The sequence below is a fragment of the Sphaerodactylus townsendi genome, linkage group LG06 (assembly GCF_021028975.2).
Source record: "Sphaerodactylus townsendi isolate TG3544 linkage group LG06, MPM_Stown_v2.3, whole genome shotgun sequence".
In the NCBI taxonomy this organism is placed as follows: domain Eukaryota; kingdom Metazoa; phylum Chordata; class Lepidosauria; order Squamata; family Sphaerodactylidae; genus Sphaerodactylus; species Sphaerodactylus townsendi.
In genome coordinates this window covers 38,672,241-38,689,070 of record NC_059430.1, presented here as the reverse complement: position 1 = coordinate 38,689,070, position 16,830 = coordinate 38,672,241, and the positions used below count along the sequence as shown (strand labels likewise).

Here is a 16,830-nt window from a genome sequence, read left to right as displayed (position 1 = left end):
GGCCAGCAGAAAGCAAGCAGGGTGATCCCCACCCTCCACCCTGTGGGACCGGCTGGTAGGCGGCGAACGGGTCTCCGTGGCTTTGACTGTTGGGTCTGCTGGAGGGAAAACAGAGCCCTGGAGATACCCGCGGCCTTCGGGGTCTGCCAGATCGGCTCCCTTGGGCTCCTTTCTCCCCAACCAGCCTATGCAACAAGGCAATGCCCACAGGTCTGCTCTTTTTCTGTGACTGGAGTTGCTGCTTTCTAAACATTGCTGATCACAGGCAGGAGACATATTTGTGGATATTACCTCTATGTAAGAGTATCCAACCTCTAGGGGAGGCCTGGAGATGTCCCAGACTTACAGCTGACCTCCAGGTGACCGAGATCAATTCCTGGAGAAAATGTCTACTTTGGACGGTGGGCTCCCCACCCCAAACCCTGCCTTTCTCAGATTGCACCCCCAAATCTCCATGAATTTTCTGACCCAGAGTTGGAAACCTTACATGTGGCAACGCCTGCTCCGCCCTTCCCTCTTGGCTACTCCAGGTGTTGCTCTCAGGCTTTCTGTTCCGCCTCACTCCCATTGGCATCAGCCAGGCTGGTGAATCGCTTGCTGGCTGCTAGGGAGGAAAGAACCCAGGAAGATACCTGATCCTGGGTTAGATGGAATGATTCATTGGGAAAGTTCTGCTTTTTTTTTACAGGGGAAGGTATTCCACAGCCTCCCCAACAATATTTGGAGCCCACCCTGTACTTGACATACTTTGGTCACTGTTCTAAAAATAGACCATGACAGAAAGGCTGAAAGGTGAAATCAAACATTTTACAATCATTTGTGCACAGGAATTTGTTCATAGTTTTTTTTAGTCCGGCCCTCCAACAGTCTGAGGGACAGTGAACTGGCCCCCTGTTTAAAAAGTTTGGGGACCCCTGATTTTAGGAATAAAAGGAGCTTTGGAGTTCAAATTATATCTGTTTCTGAAGCATGGCCCCCATCTGTGGATATTTAAATTCATTGACCAGGACCACACTGACAGAAAGGAGATTTTTCCCCAAACTTGAGGGACCCTCCAGATTTCAAAAAAAGACTTTAAAAAGTATATTGAAGGCATTTAAATCCCCCCCCCCCCCCCAAATTATGTGCAGGTGCAGAATACTTACTGTCAGGCTGCTGCATTAACCCCTGCAGCTGCTGCAACTTCCGAGGTGGGAGTAAGGAAAGGGGATGGTATTGTCTGGTGGCGGGGGGGGGGGGGGAGAGAAAGCAGATAGAGGAGCGGGGAGAGAAGGAGAGGGGCTGATTGGGAAGGATGGGGGAAAGAGTGGAGGACATTGAGAAGGAATGGGGGTTAGAGAGAGGGGGAGATTTACATTAAAAGACGAAGGGAGAAACGTGATGAGAGAGGATTGGCAGAGAAGGTGGGGGAAGACTGACATACACAGAGTGAGAGAAGAAAGCAGTGACAGAACGAAGCAAAGGTAGTGAAATAACCTTTTCTGCAAGTTTCTAGCAACAAACTCTTGGCTATTTTTTAACAGGTGCAGTTCAAAACTTTTGCGTCATAACTGTTCATTCCAGTCTTTGTTTGAGAGGGTAGCTCAACTGAAATTCCAGGACCAGAATCAGTATCAGGCTTGGTGCAGATGCTGTGTTAGATCAGGAACACCACATTGTTCCTTCCTATTCTAACCTCATGGATTATTTTTTAAAAAAATTGGAACTATCTGTGGTTCCAGTCTGTTATCTGCCTCCAGGTGAATGCCAACTGTAGTTGGAAGTGGCATGCAAACTTTGATTTGAGCTGGCTGTGGTTGACATTAATGTTGATGCTGATGTAAGAGGTCAGTCTACTCTATGGTTGGCTCTGATAAGGGAAAGGAAACACAGGTAAAAGGAAGGAAACAGAAGAAGCCTTTGGAGCATTACCTGGTTAGGAGATGGAGCACAATAGCTTCTGCACTTGTGCCATGAAGTCCTGTTATTGCCTTAGTATTTATTGATCAAATGTGTCTCTCTTAGTAGCCCCTCCACATGAAGAGAGAATGCTGCAAAATATTCTAGCTGTAGCTTGTGCAGTACCTTGTTCTGTACTAGGGGGAAATTGCCAATATCAAGCAAAGCAAATCCTGAAACTTTGATCAATCATACAAATGGGCCAATTTGCAAAGAGCAGGGCAGATTTGCAGAAAAAGTGCCTTCCTTTGGCAACTATAAATACTTTTCAACACTTTTCAAACAGGAATAAATATAGTCCACAAAAGGGAAAAACATAAAATATAGCAGCAAGAAATAAAAAGAGGCACAACAGAGACTTCTGTGACATCTGAAGAGATGTGACCTGCTCTTAGCTCGTGCTAAACTCACAAAGCAAGATGAATCGTGTACGTTAACACCAAAGGTGGCTTTCTGTACTTGGGCCCTACATTTGCTTAGCAGACTTGGGCTGCTGGAGTATCCTGTTGAAACGGTTGTCAAAGCAGGGCAACTCTCAGATTTCTTCCCATAATATGCATGTTAAGGAAAAGTTCCCTTGATGGTTTCAGTGTGCTATTTTTATTTACTTAAAGCATTGGTAAGGCTGCATTTCTCTTGGCCCTGTCATTTTTAGTGTCTCATTTAATGTCTCTGTTCTTTTACCCAGAGACAGTTTGGCCCATGCAAATGGCAAAAGGGCATGTTTCAGTAAATATTCTGGTGAGCGATGCTGTCGTGTGCCCATCATTGACTATACCTTTAAGAGTCTATTCGCTTGTACAGCTTTTAACACAACATGTCTGGTCCTAACTAGTATAGTTGCTTATTTTGTTCAGTTTTATAACAAGAATAGTTTCCAAACTTTAGAAACTCAGTTTACTATGGAAATTGGATGGTGGCAGTCTTCTTCTATTTGCCACTACTTCAAGATATGGAAATATATTTGCTGTTAATCATGACTAGGTTAATTATACCTGACAAGGGATCTAGTGGCACATTCATAAAAATTTCATGTCCCTCTTTGGAAAGTCCATCCTTCCCAGAGGGGTTGTGATGTCTTTGCTTTAGTAATGTTTTTCTTAACTTCTTCCCTACTAACTAAAACTTCCAAGTCCTTCTTGTAATGGAAATATCATATCTGCTTGGAAATCCAAATGTTTGAAAGTCTTGCTTCGCTGATGTAATGAGTGAATGAGATGCAAAAATGGTGGAATCAATTTGTTTTAATTTTTTAATTTATTTGCAAGTATCAAATCACCCTGATAACCTCCCTCCCAACCGTGCTTCAGAAAAATGCAAAGGCTACATATTCACCTGCTTTGTAGTATCTGCAATTTCACCAGGTGGTGCTCACACACTTTGCAAGCCTGTCTGCCTAACTTCGAAGACTTAGGTATTTATACTTTTTTTAAAAATTGAAAATTTCAGGATGGTCTTTCTCAGGATGGTCAAATATGCAGTGTGATCCTAAACAACTTTAACTCCTTTTAAGTCCATTGAAGCCCATGGGATTAGACAAACATAATACAGTGTAGGTTTGCAGTGACACTGTATTCTTTTCAGTGTGTGTTGAGTCATGGCACTGTCATAGCTCCTGTGTATGGGTACCTGTTAAGGCCATTAGCAGCTGTAAAGGATCAGCATCGCTGGTTGAACTGCAAGGTTATATTTCAAATGGCTGTTGGGTTGCTCCAATTCCCCTTCCTCATTCACTGCCAACAGTGAAGTTGGTTCAAGTGTACTTACCAGGCCCTAAATGACATTGATGCATTATTGGATCTAGTTAGCCAGTTACTACTGCTAAATAGTCATTAAAGATGGCTCATTAACTCAATGTAATGGAGGCCCTTAAAACTCCACGAGAAAGCTTTTGAAGGAAAGTAGCATATTGTTTTGTGTTCTGTGGCAAAGTCCAAGTATTGGTTGGGGAAACATACACCTTCCAAGACAGATTGGTATAATATTTTTACATTTTTTTTGGTGCTTTGCTGAAAATGTGATTTGGAGGATGGGTGGGAACAGGTCATTCCATTTTTAGAGCAATGTTTCTTTGCAGTGCACTGATTCAGATGGCCCAGTGGTGGATCATTCAAAAGCCTGGTGTGAGATGATAGGGGCCCGTTATTTCAGGTATGTGACTTATATATGAACGGGGTCAGCATCAGGGGGCTTGAGCTTTGAATCTCTGCCTTTCATTTCATAAGTCTCTGTAGCCTTTGGTGAACGTAAATCATTAACCTGTGTCTTTAGCATTCCTGCAGCTAAGTACTGAGCTTTCCCACAGTCTAGAATAGTAGTACATTTGACTGTTTCTAGAATAGTGGTATATTTGGCTGTCTCAATACAGAATAGTAATAATTTCTAGAGCATTCCTCATTGTGTGTGAAAGTTGGATAAAGAACGCTGACAGAAAAACAATCAATACATTTGAAATGTGTTGGAGGAGAGTTTTACAATATCATGGACTGCCACAAAGACAAATACATGGGTTCTTGATCAAATCAATAATTAAATCTCTCAGTGGTGGCGAACCTATGGCACTCCAGATGTTCATGGACTACAATTCCCATCAGCCCCTGCCAGCTTGGCCAACTGGCTATGCTGGCAGGGGCTGATGGGAATTGTAGTCCATGAACATCTGGAGTGCCATAGGTTCGCCACCACGGCAATGACCAAACAGGCTACCATACTTTGGTGACATTAGGACAAAACAAGGGTCTCTGGAAAAGACAATAATGCTAGAAAAGTTTGAAAGCACAGGAAAAGAGGAAGACCCAATGTGATGTGGATTGGCTCCCCAAAGGAAGCCATGTCCTTCAGCTTACAAGACTTGAGCAAGGTTTTAATGATATTTTGGAGGCTGTTAATTCATTCGACTCGACAGCCCGTATCACACACAACACCTGCAGAACACTGTTCAGTTTTGGAGTGCTGGATGAGTCTTCCGTACAGAACAGTTCTGTAAAGTGAGCTAGGTGAAGAGAACATGCTTGGCTCAAGACCACCGACTGAGTGGGCAGGCAGGATGCCTAAAAAATCTGCATGGCAATGTTGTGTGAACACATTCGTGAATGTATGAAGCCCAGAGACTGTTTTTCTCTGCCTGCCTTCTCATACCAATTTCCCTAATCTCTGGCCGTTTCTGCACAGCCACGCTGCGGGGGTGCATCGGCATAAATGATGCCGATGAACCCTCCTCCCCCGGACCATTCGCATGGACGGTCCCAATAGGGGTGGGGAAGACGGTGCAGCCTGCGCAGAGGCTGCGCTGTCTCCTGAATGGCATACCGTCCCTCCTGCCTTCCAGTGCGTCGCACAGGCCAGGCTCTGGAGTCGCAGGGCAGGGGGGGAGCGTGTCCCCTAGCTTGTGCGACGTGCCGGAAGGCCAGAGGGATGGTACACCGTTCGGGAAGCGGGGGGGAATGGCGCCTTCCAGCCGCTAACGTTCGCATGGCAGGGTTGGAAGCTGCTGTTTCCGAAAAACCTCACTCAAGGAGTGAGGTTCGGAAACAGCGGCTTCACGCCTCTCGGGAGTTGCGAGGCCGGCGCTGGTGCGATGCAGCAGTGCCGGCCATGCGAACGGTCTCCCAGGGACGCTGTATTTGGCCCGTGCGGAAAGGGCCTCTGTGTATGGACAAAATGGCTGCTCTGATTTCCATGTGGTAATTCCTTGATGGTGTCCACAGGTTGAACCCCCAGTTAGAAAATGATGTCATGCTGGATGAGGTGAGTGATACCATCCTGGTGAACCTGCTGTGGGAAACTCAGCTCTACATTTACCAGCACTGGAATGAAATCAAGCAGTTAGTAGATCACTTCCTAGTTCCCTGACGTTTTTTGAGACTTGGGGGTGCCAACCAGAAGTAGCCGATTCTGCTGGCCTGTGCCGTCGCCCTCCTCCGCACCACCAGGAAATGAACTTGAAGAATTTGATGACTGCACTGACTGAAACGTTTTGTAGTTCCTGTCATCCATGTGTGGCAGGGGCTGCTCTCTTCCTGCATGCCAGACTGCAGTATAACTGTAGCTGAGCGTACAACTGTAAGGTGTTTCTTGTATTTCACTTTGCTTTCATGATAAAAGGGCATGTGACTGATCAGAGACAGATCACCTGCCCCAACCTGGCTCACAAAGGGTATTGTCTGACATTCTGGGTTTTATCTATTCCCTCTTTCTGTCAACAATTATATGAAATAGGTTAAGGCATCTCTCCACATGTGTCCATTGGATTTTGAAGTTCTGCTGTGAAGAAAGTAGAGCTGTTATCCCACAGGATCGGTGAGGAGAGACAGCCAACCACCTGCAATATGTTTACAACTAAAACATTTCAATTGTCCCTCTTGGTATTGGCAAGGTTGGGTTCCTTTAGTACAATGGTGTCCAACTCTGGCACTTCATATGTTCATAAACTACAATTCCCATCAGCCCCTGCTGGCATGGTATCAGCCAGCAGGGGCTGATGGGAATTGTAGTCCATGAACATATGAAGCGCCTGAGTTGGACACCTCTGCTTTAGTCGCTAGCAGTTGGAAGCTCTCCCTTTATCATACCCTGTTATGCCAGTTTTTGTCTCCTCCCATTTCCTGAAAGGGACTACATGGAACTTGGAAAGTATTTGCTCACTGGCAGAGGTGGAAAAATCTGTCACTGGTTCCCCCTACATGGAGAGGCTTCCTACTAAGAATGAACCACGTAGATGCGATTAAAGTGCAAAAATTATCACATTATTGAGAGAATCTCCTACTGGCAAACATTTTCTGTGTGGCAAATGGTCAGACTTGCATTTCAGTGTCTTTTCCCCACTGCATTGTGGTACATTTGTTCCTTTTTAGACTGATTCCTTCCCCCTTCCCCATGTGACTTTTCCCCCCACTCGCAGTGACAAGAATTTAACTGTTTAATTGCTTTAATTTAATTTAATTGCTATCATTTTTTGTGTGCTGTTTCAGTTTATATGCATTTTGACTTATTTAATAGAATTTATTGAATTCAAAAAAATATCCTGATGAATGTGAAATCCAGCAGGTGACCTTTTTCCATATTACTTTTGTAAGCATCACCTAAGTTCACTTTCCTGGTATTGTGACCCCAGATACGTCCACAAAACTGACACAATATTAAATAAATTGAAGTTTACATGAAACCTCACTGTGCTCAAGCTTACTAATTCTCTGGTAGTGACAGACCAAACTCACGGGGAAAGTGCAAACACTTGCTGGGGGCAGTTTAAACATTTCCCTGAAAGGATATGAGAAATAGCTATGCTGCCTCAGGCTGTATGTCTTGTAGTTCCGTGCCCTGTTTGCATTAGGGCCACGAGAAGACGAAGAGTTTGGATTTATACCCCACTTTTCTCAACTGTAAAGAATCTCAAAGCAGTTTACAAACTTCTTCCCTTCCTCTTCCCACAACAAACATCTTGTAAGGTAAGTGGGGCTGAGAGAATTCTGAGAGAACTGTAACTAGCCCAAGATCACCCAGCAAGCTTCATATGTAGGAGTGGGGAAACAAACCTGGTTCATCAGATTAGAGTCTGCTTCTCATATGGAAGAGTGTGGAATCAAAGCCAGTTTGTGGGATTAGAGTCCACTGTTCTCAACCTCTATACCTCGTGGGAGTTTGTTCTTAGTATTTGCCAAGGCCAGAGTTTTTCCTCTTGGTTTAAGCTAGCATTAATAAAATGGAAGAATCTGACAACACTGCAATATGCTGCTGTACTGTGAATTCCTATAGACATTCACAGTACAATGGCTACCTATTTAGATAAATGGCAGGTAACTACTCAGGAGAAGAACTGTGATGTGAGGTAGAAGATTGACACTAGTTTATTTAGAATTATAACACTCCTAAAACTACAGCAACACTTAACATTGAATCTGCTGTAGTGAATTCTAAGGCTTGTTTTTTAAAGGTGAAATCCGATATGAGATTCCAACACTGATATTGACACTGGCCTTTGGACCTCTATGCTTGATTGTTCAGATTAAATACAGGACCCACTATAGCCATACATGGTGATTATGCAAAACTGTTGATTCCAGAGGAAACTACTTACTTCCTTAGACTGTGGTGACTAAGAATTGGTACACAGAGACCATAATCCAGCACAAACTTTGTGTGCTTAAACCCCATTAGAGTCTGAAGAATACAACGTTAGTTCTCCATGTGACAAGTTGGGGCTTTTTCTGGATGTGCACTTTGCAAAGTTACAAGTCATAAGTGAACTGGGCAATCACAAATACTAGGCTATCATTTTTGCCTTCTGCTTTTGTCGGGCGAATTTGTCTGTTTATTGTATCTGTTCCCGTAAATGCGATATGTGACATTTTGATAAAGGTGTGTGTTCACTGGAAAAAGAGATGCTACTCGGAATGGTCAGTGGTAAATGGAAATGGGGTAGGCCAATGACTCGTTGGTTGGAAACCATTCAGAGGGACATGGCCACGAACATCAACCAATTGAAAGAAGTTGTGGCAAGCAGGGAAGCATGGAGGGGGCTGGTTTGCAGAGTATCCCAGAGTCAGACATGACTAAATGGATAAAGAAGAAGTTAGCCCAAGAATTCACCCGTAAAAGGATGAAAATGAATTGTATTATTGTTCGCATTTCTGAAACCCCTTATTTAGGATCCACTTTGGCCTGGGTTCTAGAATCATATCAAAGAGATCAAGACATGGGCATGCACTAGTTAATAAAGCACAGCTGCTGTAATATGGTGGTTCCCAATGCCTTCTGTGTTCTCTAAGGTAAGGGCAGGCTGTGGGTGACACCAGATACTAATGTGATTGGTTGTGGTCAAGAAGACAGTTGAGTTTGATAATCTTGCAGAGCTACACAGGGAGCTGTATATAGAAAGAGATGATAAATAATTAAAAGTGAAAGTCACATGACCTTCATGGCTGCCCCAGGATTCCTCCCTACCTGGTATCTGATTACACTTAAGGATCAAGTTCTAACAGCCTGCCTAGTGAATTATTAAACACTTAGTGGCATTTTCTTCCCTTGCAAGTAGCTAGGCATCTTTGCTGGGTGCTGTGGTATGGCAGAGGAGGCTTTTGTCCAGACTAGATCGGTGGAACTGGACTGACAAGGGGGGAAGTTTTTTGGGAGATCAGCATATCTTCTCTTCAACATTCCCTTTCCTGTGGAAAGGAACCTTTCAATCATCCAAGCTGGAGGGTATGGAGCAGTCCTACAGATCTACAATCTCCATCTACAAGGTGAGGTTTGGTTACTTCTTGTGCATGTTCTGGAATGCAAGAGCTGCTCTTGATTGGCTCAAAGAAACATGTGGCTTCAATATCTTATTTAATGGAGGAGGTCATAACGGGAGAAGAGCAAGGCAGATGAAGACTATGATTTGGTTTATTGTTTTTAATTTAGAGGCCAGCTCTCAAATAGAGTCACTGCAGCACGCATGGAATTTAAACCCAAGAATGGGTGATGGATGCATTCTTTGTCCCTGGCCTATCAAAAGCAACATGGCAATTTACACTGACAGAAAGAAAGCCCAGTTTTATCAATCTTGCTCTGACCTGAGAACAACCAGAAGCAGTTTCTCATTTTTGCGCAGCAGTCATGTTTACTGTAATTGTTCCAGTGTTTCCCACCAAAACTACACAAAATACGAATAATAGGTTGTGTTCTTAAAAATGTGTGTATGGGGAACTCTTAGACTGCAGTTTTCAAGTGGATATATGCCATGCATGTGTGTAAGAAGACGCATTTGCCAGTCACCTGTTGGAAGTGTTTGCTGTGGGAAACGCCAGTGTAACTTTTGCCACACGAAGTATGAATCAGCTTTCTGTTGCAGGAGGGGGAGTTTGGGGTTCCACCTTTCAGTGTTTGGTTTTAACCTGTCATGGCTCTTGCACTGAAACAGAAAATTCTCACAAATGGAAGGAAGTTGGATCCAGTTTCAGATATTTCCCTATTTTTTTTAAAAATGGGCAGGGTGAACCATCAGCAAAAAAGTTGGATAGCTTCTAAAAGGGGGTAATTTACTATCAAGTGATGTTTGGTGGCAGCGTGAGAGTATTCCTATCCCATTATATTACAACGGTCCTTGGAAGCACTTGAGCAAGTTGACTTGAAGTAGTTGGTGGCAGGTAGGCAGGTTTTGTTCTGTTTAGAAAAGATTTTTAAAAGAGTAAGCAAGTAGCCAGTGTAAGCCACTGGTAAAAAGGTTCAGAAACATTACTTGGAAAGTAGTAAAACCGATTGTAAAAGGTCTGGTTGTTGGTCTAGAATGAACCATGAAAAATTTCTGTTTAAGGTGTGGTGGGGTCAAAATCCATCTCTGGGGATGCTTGCATAGAAATATACAACGTTCTCAGTGCTGTCTTTTTCCAGCTTCCTGCCAGTTGGTGAGCCCACAAGTTTCCTTCAGACCTGAGCTTCCCAAGGGTTGATCTGTCCAACTGTCCTTGTTGGCTCTGAGAACAGGAATGCTTAAAAAATCCTACTGTCTCTCAGACCTCCTTGTGTTGGGCCTTCCAAATAGATCACACATTTATGCCACACTGATTTTAGAATACAGTGTCACCCTTTCCCACCATACTTGGAAATGGTGACAAAGTGCTTTTCAAAATAAGCATAACATACTATTTACAGTAACCAACAAGGGGATCACAAACGACAGGGCTGTCCTAGGCTGGGGATGGTCGCACTTGCACAGTTTACTCAAGGCCACAGGCTAGGAGCCTAGAGCTTTTTGACTAGCACCCAAATCTCATGTCTGGACACACCTATGTTTTAAATTGCCTGCAGGAAAGGAGGGGTAAATGCTCGGACTGGGGCTTATTTAGCTGGCCTCAATATTCCCAATTCCATCCTTTTGAAGGCAGTGTACACCAAATGTTCCTCTTCCTCCATTTTAGCTTTACAACTGTGGTGGCGAACCTAAGGCACGGGTGCCAGAGGTGGCACTCGGAGCCGTCTCTATGGGCACGCACAGAGTCCCCCCCCCCCCATACACACATCTAGGCTGGCCTGGGCCTCTAGGTTTGATTATTAGCATTAAACCTAAGATTTAATTTTGGGGAAGCAGTGTAGGTAACCCTGTTAAGTGCTGTTAAACCCCACTGATTTTCATGCGAAGAACTAAAGCATGATCCTTTACCTGGAAGTAGGCTCGGCAATAGGCTTGCTTCTGAGTAAACCCTCCTAGGGTCGTGATTCACTCGTTGGAAGAGTTGCACGGCAAAGCCACCAACTACCACCAAGCTTACTTCCAAGTAACACACGCCTTGGAGCCAACCGTTTTTTCTAAACTAAAACTTCAGTATTCAGGTTAAATTGCCTTGTTGGCACTTTGCGATAAATAAGTGGGTTTTGGGTTGCAATGTGGGCACTCGGCCTTGAAAAGGTTAGCCATCACTGCTTTACAACAACCCTATGAGGTAGGTTGAACAGAGAGAATGAATGGGCCCAGTGCAAATTTTGTTGGATTTGAACCCAGTTCTCCACAGTCTGACATTTCAACCATAGCCCTGTGTGGGTTCTGGCTTCTTTATTCCTTTAGTGAGTTTGCTGAGCTAAACTATGGCCCCTTCTGCACATGAAGAATAATGCACTTTCAATACACTTTGAAGCTGGATTTTACTGTGCAGAATAGCAAAATCCGCTCAATGTCCTCTTCTCTTCTCAGCAATACATTCAAATTCCAGCTTCCTGAGCTTAAGTAAAAGTCCAGCTTTAATTAAAATATCTGGCTTCTTTCAGCTTGGGAGGCAGCAGAGGCTTTTCCAAAGGCCAACTCTGACATTGTTGATTGTATTTCTTCTTGTTACATCATGAAAATCAAGGAATGAGAATGCTTTGCAGTAGAAAATGGAAAGTAGTTACAGTAAAAACGCTGGCCAAGTCTTGAGACTTAGAGTAGAATATTCCACTAGATGGGCTTTCATTAGTCTATTTGAAGGTTATGGTTTGTCGTGTGTGTGGGCAAATGTACACAGTAGTTGAAGACAGTCTCCATGCCCTCTTGTGGGGATGGGGTGTACATTTATAGTGGGGAAATAGCATGTTCCCACCGCACAAAACCTTACTGCTTTGCATTCGGATACAGTGGGGCCAAAATATTTTTGGTGCTTGAAGCTAAGATCCTTGAGAGTGCTTCCTGTTATGGTAGAACATATTGACTGGCAATTTGCTGCCTATTAATAGACCCTCCACATTTGTCGTCATCTGAGGTTGGCTGTCTAATAGCAGAGCTGGGGAAATATAATACTTCCCACCTGTAGATCTATTGCTGCTGCTACTGAAATGTGAAAAGTGGATGCACAGGCACCATAGGCATATGACTAGATTTAAGACAAAATCAGCAGTAAGGCCATACAGTTTAGTTGCTCCTACCTTTATTCCTTATCTTTAACTTAATATTTTTAATTAAAATGTTTTTAAATGTCAATGGTTGTGTGTTGTCTCCTTTGTAGTTGAGTAGACCAACATTCTGTGAAAGACAAAAAATTGAGTCCTTCAGGAAATTTTCACAGCTGGGGTTTACATACAGTGTATTTAGTAGGCACTACCAGTTCCAACAGATAGGATTTGCTTCCATCATGTTCCATCCAGAGATGGTGGTACCCTCCCACCACACTTTTGTTTTCCATTAAAAGTTAGAGTGGGGAATGATCACCAGAAATTCAAAAATCATCTGCTGACCATCACAAATTAACATTCATAATTACAGTTCCCAAGTTTTAAAAATATGGCCACAGCAAAGAGATTGGAATTACGCTGTCTTGTTCTACCATTTGATTTTCATTAAATGAGCCACTTCTTTAATCTTCCACGGGCAGATGATTCGTTCACAGGAATAAACCACGGAATGATAAGTCATGCCTCTCAACTTTGACTACATAGAGTTAATGTATGTGCTTTTTCTCTTAAAAGCGCCCCTGAGGCATGCCAAAAGCTACACTGAATGTAGTGACATATAATGTGAATAGTAGACTTCGGTAAACCTTCGCAGGAGAACTGAATCAGGTGATCTGATTTACACAGATGACCTACAAATGACTTCATGGAGAAGGGACTTTGCCTGTCTACACCACCCCACCTGCCTTCTCCACATGTCGATAAGACCTCCTGCATTGAGCCTGTGTGATCCCGACCTTGCATTTTTGCAGAGTACAGTTCATGTTGGCAGAGCCCATGCACAAAAGCTCTGTACACTCTATCCAATTAATCCTGTAAAAATCAAGGGTGGTCCATGGGGCTGGGGGAAGGAATCATTTTTATTTGTTCCAGCCCCTTGGTGATCCTACTTGACTTTGAGTAAGTGGCCTTTCCCCTCATAATGACTCAGAATTTAACCAATTAGGAAACTGAATTGTTTTATAAAGTGTAAGTATGGGTGGTATTCCGTACTTTCATTCTATATCACCCTGTTGGATTTTGTATGCAGAATCCCAGCAACAGGAGTGCAGGACTGTTTGTAATCTGGTTGCCAAGCAACCAGTGGGAGTCTAGTGTGTGTGGGGGGGATATGAGGAACACCATCAAGGATGGTGTGATGCCACTTCTGGGGGAAAAATTGGAAGTGATGCCATGCTTATCTGGGAATCAAGTTCTGTGGGTAAAAAAACCATAGAGTTTCTGGTGATTCCTAGAGAGGCATGATGTAATTCCTGGGTTTTCCCAGACGTGATACCAGACCTTCAGCCTGGTGACTCTTGTTTGTTTGGTTTGTTTGTTTGTTTGTTTTACTGCCACATCTTGCTCCCAGTAGGAAGATAGAAGTATTACTCTATAACTATATGGAAGCTGGTACTAGCTTTGTTGTACAGCCTCACTATGCATCAAGGATATATGTTTGTGGCAAAATTCACTTTTGGACAACAGTATAGAGAGAATTGTGTGGCCCTGAGCTACAGCCTATCAGACTTTTTGTGAGATTTATGCTAATATCTTGTATATATGTTTTTTTAATCCTTCCTTGACCTGGATGGGTTAACAGAGTATCCTGGAACAGTTTAACCCAGCTCTGGAGAAACTGGTGTACCTGGGGAACAAATATGTGCGAGCTTTCCATGGTGAGTGTCAGTGCTAGCTGACCCCCTAGGTCAGAAGTGAGTAGCCCTGATCTTGTAACCATTTGTCTGTGTCTTAGTAGCCCTATGCAGACATTCAGAGAAGGACAGCATAGTCCCTCTGCCAGCTCCTCTTGGTATACTGAATGTGTAGTTGCATATTTACAGGACTGCAAATGTTGGTTCATTTTTATCTTTCATGTGCCCAATACACCACCTGTTCTATTCACGATGACTCATGATGGATGTTAACAAGCTCCTGGGATCTGTGAAGGCCACTATTTGGAACCTTGCCCAACTTGGCTTCTAAAATCATGTAAAGATACATCTATTATAAATCAGTCACCAACTCAGGGCTCCTTCCCTCAATCACTCAAAGAGGTGATTATCTAAACCACCCCCCATCCATACAGAAAATCTCCCCTTCTACTCATCCCCTGCAAGACCCTCTGTTCTTTCCTGTCCCAAGAGGAAGGTTCTCTTCAGTTGGTTCCTTGAAGCTCTATAGCTAAGAGGCCTGGTTTACTGTCCTCTTTCTTGGGCCAGGATATTTCTGTGGTATTGGATTGCTTGAGAAATCAGTCACACCCACTCCTCTTTGTCCTTTTCATCTCCTAGCCAGGAAAAGACACTGAGCCTGTACAGAGTGCAGACACAGTGATAATAAACCTAGATATAAAATCTGGAATATATGTAAAACATTATTTCTAATATTGCTCCACACTTAGAGAGTGCTCAGGCTGCAGGGATGTAATTCTGATTCCCCTTCCTAATTATACATTGAATGTCTGCTGAGAAGAGAATGCTGAGTTCACTCTTGGGAAGAGGAATCTTTACAGGGAAAATTGTGATAAAGGGTCATGTGGGTAGGGCATTAATGTCAACAGAGGAAGAAGGGAGACACAGGAAGGGAAGAAACTCACCTGGTGTTTTTCCTTCTGCAGAATTATGTGAGGCTGCTGATGTCTATTTTACAGCCATTCAGAAGATTGGGGAGCAAGCCCTGCAGAGCTCTACCTCACAGATATTGGGTAAGATCTCTGCTCCTGCCTTTCTTTCCCCAAATACATGGCCTGTAGCTGATGACAATGGAGATTCACCCCACTTCTCTTGGCAGGGCTCCTGTGTCTGTTTTGTAGTGACCAGAAATTTTCACAGGGGAAGAACAGGATCTATTCATAGTTTTTTTTTCTTCATATTTTTACAGGTTCCAAAGGTCTGTGTAGAGTTTAGGGTTAATTATGACACTTGAGTGCCATTTTTGTGTTTTCTCTACATGGGTGTTTGAGAGAGAAAGAGAGAGATTGCACACTGCAGTGTATTGAAAACTCTTTTCCTTTCATGTGGGTTAGGGTTTAAGACTGTTGTCGTCCACTCCAGAACTTGGTGTGGGCAGGAAAGAGAGAAAGGAAATTATTGGCATAGCAACTCCTGATAGGACTTATTAAAACTGTGCTCCTGATTGAAACTAGGCTGCCACATTTTGATGCCTAGTGTTAAGGACACAACACACACCTGGACCTATCAATTTCCTTCTGGTCTGACTGATTGTGAGCTGCCCACTAATTCATCTAGTCTAGACTCAAATAAAATGAGAGATCTGTTGAAGGTTTGTTTGTTTGTTTCATGCTAAGGGTATTGCTACCTGTGCAGGAAACATTAAGAACAGCAATGGTGGGCAACAGCTGCATTATAGGTGCCATAAGACGCATCATTAAAAAAGGACTGGGGATCAGCAGGACCATGCTGGCAGGGGCTGATGGGAATCGTAGTCCATGAACATCTGGGGCAACAGAGTTGGACACCCCTGGCCTAGATGCTTTTCATGCAGAAGGTCCCAGGTTTAATTGCTAGGGGGTCAGGAAAGACCTTTCTCTGTCTGAGGGCTGGGAAAGCGACTGCCAGTCAGCAAAGAAAATAATGAGTTGGTTGCATCCCTGACCTTACTTGCTATAATAAGAAATATAGCTGCCTAATCCAAGAGACACTGCAACTGTAAATTGCTGCAGGGCATCTGTTTCAGCTCATACATGCCCTTGAAATTCTTACTTATGCAGCCAGGCCCCTAAAATTCTCACTTATGCAGCCAGATGACTCCATTTTCTCATATGACAACATGTAAAAAACTCCTTTGAGTGTCTGATGCTATTTGTACACCAGTGTGAATAGCATTAGTGTGAGACAGAAAATATAAGAGCCGTTGTTTCATAAAATCAGACATACCTTCTGGGCAATTTGGGACTTAGGTGCATTAGCATGTGGCTAATACAAAATGTGCTTTTTACTCAACAGCTAAATTAAGAGCACTGTCTTTGGAAGGGAAGGCCGCAGAGGAGAATAACTTTAAAAATGCCTTGAAAAAGTAGGATCGTTTTGAAGATGTTTAACTCTTTCTAGTCCCATACAGTTCACCTTTGGTTATACACCCGATAATCTAAAAATCTCCTCTTTAATCTATCCCACACAGAGAATATGAGTATGTAATGATATCAGTTGGACTTTTCACCCTGTGTTATCTCTCATTGCCCTTTAATTATTAGGCCCTTTATTGTATCTGTGTTTAATTGCTTCTATCTCTAGAGAGACTCTTTAGAGTACAAAGTGCTTTGAGATTCTTTATCCACCCTTCTGTCATCCTAACAGTCCCCCTGGGGGTGTTGGTAGGAGAGTGATTTTCCTCAGACTCTTAATGAGAATCATGACTGAGGAGAGATTTGAACCTATTGCCTTATTATCCAAACCCAACACTCTAGTCATCCCATAAATATGTGTCCTTGCACAAAGTGATATTTATTGTAGCCTGACAGGTGTTTGCTGACATTTCTGCTCCATCCTT

General features: G+C 43.3%; 2 protein-coding genes across 4 annotated transcripts in view; both read left to right on the top strand.

Annotated features, from left to right (window-relative positions):
* The window catches only part of PLA2G6 (phospholipase A2 group VI), a 30,734-nt gene extending 23,632 nt beyond the window's left edge, over positions 1 to 7,102 (top strand). For all 3 annotated transcript variants that reach the window (XM_048500891.1, XM_048500892.1, XM_048500890.1), the window contains 2 exons: positions 4,016 to 4,089; positions 5,646 to 7,102. In XM_048500891.1, coding sequence (XP_048356848.1) covers positions 4,016 to 4,089; positions 5,646 to 5,790 — 219 coding nt within the window. In that variant the 3' untranslated portion in view covers positions 5,791 to 7,102. The remainder of the gene's footprint in view (positions 1 to 4,015; positions 4,090 to 5,645) is intronic.
* A 2,015-nt stretch (positions 7,103 to 9,117) lies between these two features.
* BAIAP2L2 (BAR/IMD domain containing adaptor protein 2 like 2) overlaps positions 9,118 to 16,830 on the top strand; it is a 33,180-nt gene continuing 25,467 nt past the window's right edge. Inside the window, exons 1-3 of the mRNA XM_048500893.1 lie at positions 9,118 to 9,179; positions 13,922 to 13,997; positions 14,939 to 15,025. Of these exons, the coding sequence (XP_048356850.1) occupies positions 9,141 to 9,179; positions 13,922 to 13,997; positions 14,939 to 15,025 (202 nt within the window). The 5' untranslated portion in view covers positions 9,118 to 9,140. The remainder of the gene's footprint in view (positions 9,180 to 13,921; positions 13,998 to 14,938; positions 15,026 to 16,830) is intronic.